Source organism: Solanum stenotomum, unplaced genomic scaffold (assembly GCF_019186545.1).
Source record: "Solanum stenotomum isolate F172 unplaced genomic scaffold, ASM1918654v1 scaffold15775, whole genome shotgun sequence".
Taxonomy (NCBI): Eukaryota; Viridiplantae; Streptophyta; class Magnoliopsida; order Solanales; family Solanaceae; genus Solanum; species Solanum stenotomum.
In genome coordinates, this window is record NW_026023726.1 from 1 (window position 1) to 3,486 (window position 3,486).

General features: G+C 32.7%; 1 protein-coding gene across 1 annotated transcript; it reads right to left on the minus strand.

The window, feature by feature from the left end:
* Positions 1-1,851: 1,851 nt before the first annotated feature.
* LOC125850244 (uncharacterized) lies at positions 1,852-3,112 on the minus strand. Its single transcript, XM_049530107.1, has one exon. It carries the CDS (start codon positions 2,914-2,916, stop codon positions 2,161-2,163), a length of 756 nt encoding a protein of 251 aa, XP_049386064.1. The 5' UTR covers positions 2,917-3,112; the 3' UTR covers positions 1,852-2,160.
* Positions 3,113-3,486: the final 374 nt, after the last annotated feature.

Consider the following 3,486-nt stretch of genomic DNA (forward strand, 5'->3'; position numbering starts at 1 on the left):
TAAATCATAGAATCTCACACGTATTTCAATTAAGTATGTATAATGTGTATAATTAAACAAGAAAAATAATATATTATAAATTATGAACTTATCCACGTAATAAATTTGAGAAAAAATAAAAATATTAAAAAATTAAAATTTAAACAAAAAATATTCGATAAAAACACTTTATCACGAGTTTAGATATTCAATTGAATCTTGCCCATCTATTATGCCTAATAAAAATATAAATTTAAATGGGAAAAGGGTCAAAAATACCCTTAACGTATAGGAAATGGGTCAAAAATGCCCTCCTTCCACCTATTAGATCAAAAATGCCCTCACATTCACCTATTTGGATCAAAAATGCCCTCGAAGTTAAAAATTACCCTTCCTTTTAACAAGAGTTGATATGTCATAAATATTTTTAAAAAATTAAATATGTGGCATTATTTTTATTTATCCACATGCAATTAACTAAACTCAATTTCATTCACACTCATACCCATTAACCCAAACCCATTTCTAATTAAAAGACCCAATACTTTCACCAAAACTATTTGGAGGAATTAATGAAGTACTGATTTTCAAGATATGTTGAATTTTACTTGGTTTTCAATATTCTACAGTCCCGTTTTCTAGCACAGCCTTGTACATTATACTTGTTCCACTGGCTCTCAAAATGTAAGCAGATGCTGTTAGATGTAAGTAGTGTTTCTAATTCGAGTTCCCTTTCTCCATCAACGTTATTAATTCACATGTTTTTTGCTATGTATGCACTTGGATGCTTCTGATAACTTGTCGACAAGTCAGATTTTGCTGATGATGATGACCCAATTGAGATTTTCCAGCTTTTGACTTGGATGCTTCTGATAATTCGTCGCCATCTCCATGCTTTTGTTTTCTTAAACAAGTTCATGACCTTAACCAGTTATACTCTTCCGAGGATGATGCCCAACACTTTATTTAATTTTCACCAAATAATTTTGGAAAAGGAAGATGAAGAAAGTGTTGGGTTTTTAAGAAATGGGTTTGGATCAATGAGTATGATTGTGAATGAAATTGGATCTAATTAATTACATGTGGATCAATAAAATAATACCACATATTTAATTAAAAGAATTTTTAATGCCACATCAACTTCTATTAAAAGGAAGGATAATTTTAGGCTTAAACTTAACCTTTAAGGGTATTTTTGATCCAAATAGGTGGATGGGAGGGCATTTTTGATCCACTAGGTGGAAGAAGGGCATTTTTGAGCCATTTTTAATACGTTAAGGGCATTTTTTATCCTTTTCCGAATTTAAATTGGGACATGATAGAGTAGAATAGGCATGTGTAAAATCTTGAGTGTCAGTACTGCCCTGCCCTGACTAAAGAATTTTTAAAAAGAGACAACAGTGGTGACCTCTCTGACAATATGGTTACACAATATTTGGTACAAGTTGAGGAACAAGTATTTGCAGTTCAACTTTAAAATAGTTTTTTATTTAAAGATTGTGTTTAAATATGAATTTTACTTTAAAAAAGAAATCCATGATTAGGGATTAAAGCCTCATTTGTTTTCACGTATATTTGCTAATAGTAGTGGAGATGGTTTGTATAGTAGTGATGGTTGGTGTTGTAGTGACTATCATAATAATGGCGATTGATAATTGATATTTGATAGTAATCGGGAGGAAAATAGACTTGATTAATTTTATTCAATTTTAATATTTGAAAATTTAACTTAATGAAAACACCGACTCAAATCGAATCATGATACCTAATGTTGAGCTGAAAAAAATAAAATGTATTTAAGAGAATGAGCAGTTGAACTACTGGTATACTTTTTGTCTGTGATAGAATCAGTAAAGGAAAAGCAAACGAAGAAAATTGAAATCACATATAGTTACATACATGTGTAAGGCAAATCAAAACACAAAAACAAATAAAAGCATAATGGGACAGGCCCTCTCCTCTCTGCCATCTGATAGCAAATGTTACCTGTTTCTTCTTTAAAAAAAAGCATGTGGCATGGAATGAATTATGCTCCATGCTTTTGGCCCCAGTTATCTTTTTTCTTCACTTTTTCTTCTCAAATCTCAATCATGTTAATGGAAAAAGTGAGCAAAAATAACTTAATCACACCTTACTAATTTTGGAAACTAATAAAGCAAATGCTACTTATTTATTAATTAATTACTTCTTCTTGTTCTTTTCCTTGCCACTTGAAAAAAAAGTGCTTAATCCAAACAAATTTGCTGGAGGAACATTTAGTACTGGACTGAATTTGACTCCATTGTTGTATGGTGCCTTCTTCAATGGAGGTTTTTGACTGTTTGAACCATTAGAAGACATTGATTTTGATAAGTGTCTTTGAGAATGATGCTTTAAATTATCCTTTGATAATGTTGAATTGCGCTTCACACTTGGAGATGAACCAGTTGAATTGCTTCTAGATAAAAGTGGCAATGGACATAAAGTTCTTGCATACCCGCTCCCACAACTACTACTTCTTTTGAATCTCCAAAACGACTTGGAATTGGGATTCTGTTTCTCATCCGATGATTCGAGAACCCCTGTTTTGTTATTTTGGATTGCATATTCATTATTCGACGTTTTGCCACTAGTATTACACGGAGGCAGAGGATGTGGCGGTGGTAATTGTTGTTGCTGCTCTGTTTTTCTAGGCGGAATAGAGGAAATTCTTCTCTTGATTTCAATTGGAAGAATCTTTCCGTCAAAGAAAAGCTCATCAGCAGAAGAAGATTCTAGATCTAAGCTCTCACGAAATACACAAAAATCAAAATCAATGCTGGAGGAAGGTGAAGTTGATCGAATATATTGTTCAATAGGAACAGAGCCTGTTTGTGAAACATCATGAGAAAAGGAGATCCGAGCTGGACTCATTATGCCCACACTAGACTCGTCAGATGAACACAGCTCAATCGCCATTGCAAGTGGAACTTTTAAAGCAAATAAGTTAAACAAAATGGTACGTAGATCATAGAGATTAGAAGAAAATGTTAAATAGTACTCCCCTAGTAGTATGGTTAAAGCAGAGAAAATGATGAGTAACGAGAGAAGCGTGAGAAGGAGGCTAAAGAGGAATTAATGGAGACTTGGAGACGAAGATAATAGTAGAACATACAGATATGTAGATGTGTAAAGTGTTAAGTGATAACTAGTTAGAATTGGTCGACCAAATTTTGAAGCAACGTGGGTGGGGATGGAACCGTGGAAGGTGGAATTCAAATACGTATAGGAAAAGTAAAGATTGGAAAATCAGTTATATTGCAACGTTTTGTAAAATTAGCATTCTTACTTGAAAATTTTCCTATTAAATACCTTTACTAGGTTTAACACTGAAAAATAGACTATAGCAACAACTACTAATCTTAAAGGAATTGAGTTTCTTAAGTTCGTCTAAAATGAAGTGCAATTGAGTTAGATGAATTAGGTTCAGCTACTGAAACAAAGTGCAAAATAAGATAATAGAGAACACAACGATATACCATGAAAAAC

Excerpts from the sequence above, each read along its gene's own strand:
- LOC125850244 (XM_049530107.1), bottom strand. The coding sequence starts at position 2,916 with ATGGCGATTGAGCTGTGTTCATCTGACGAGTCTAGTGTGGGCATAATG.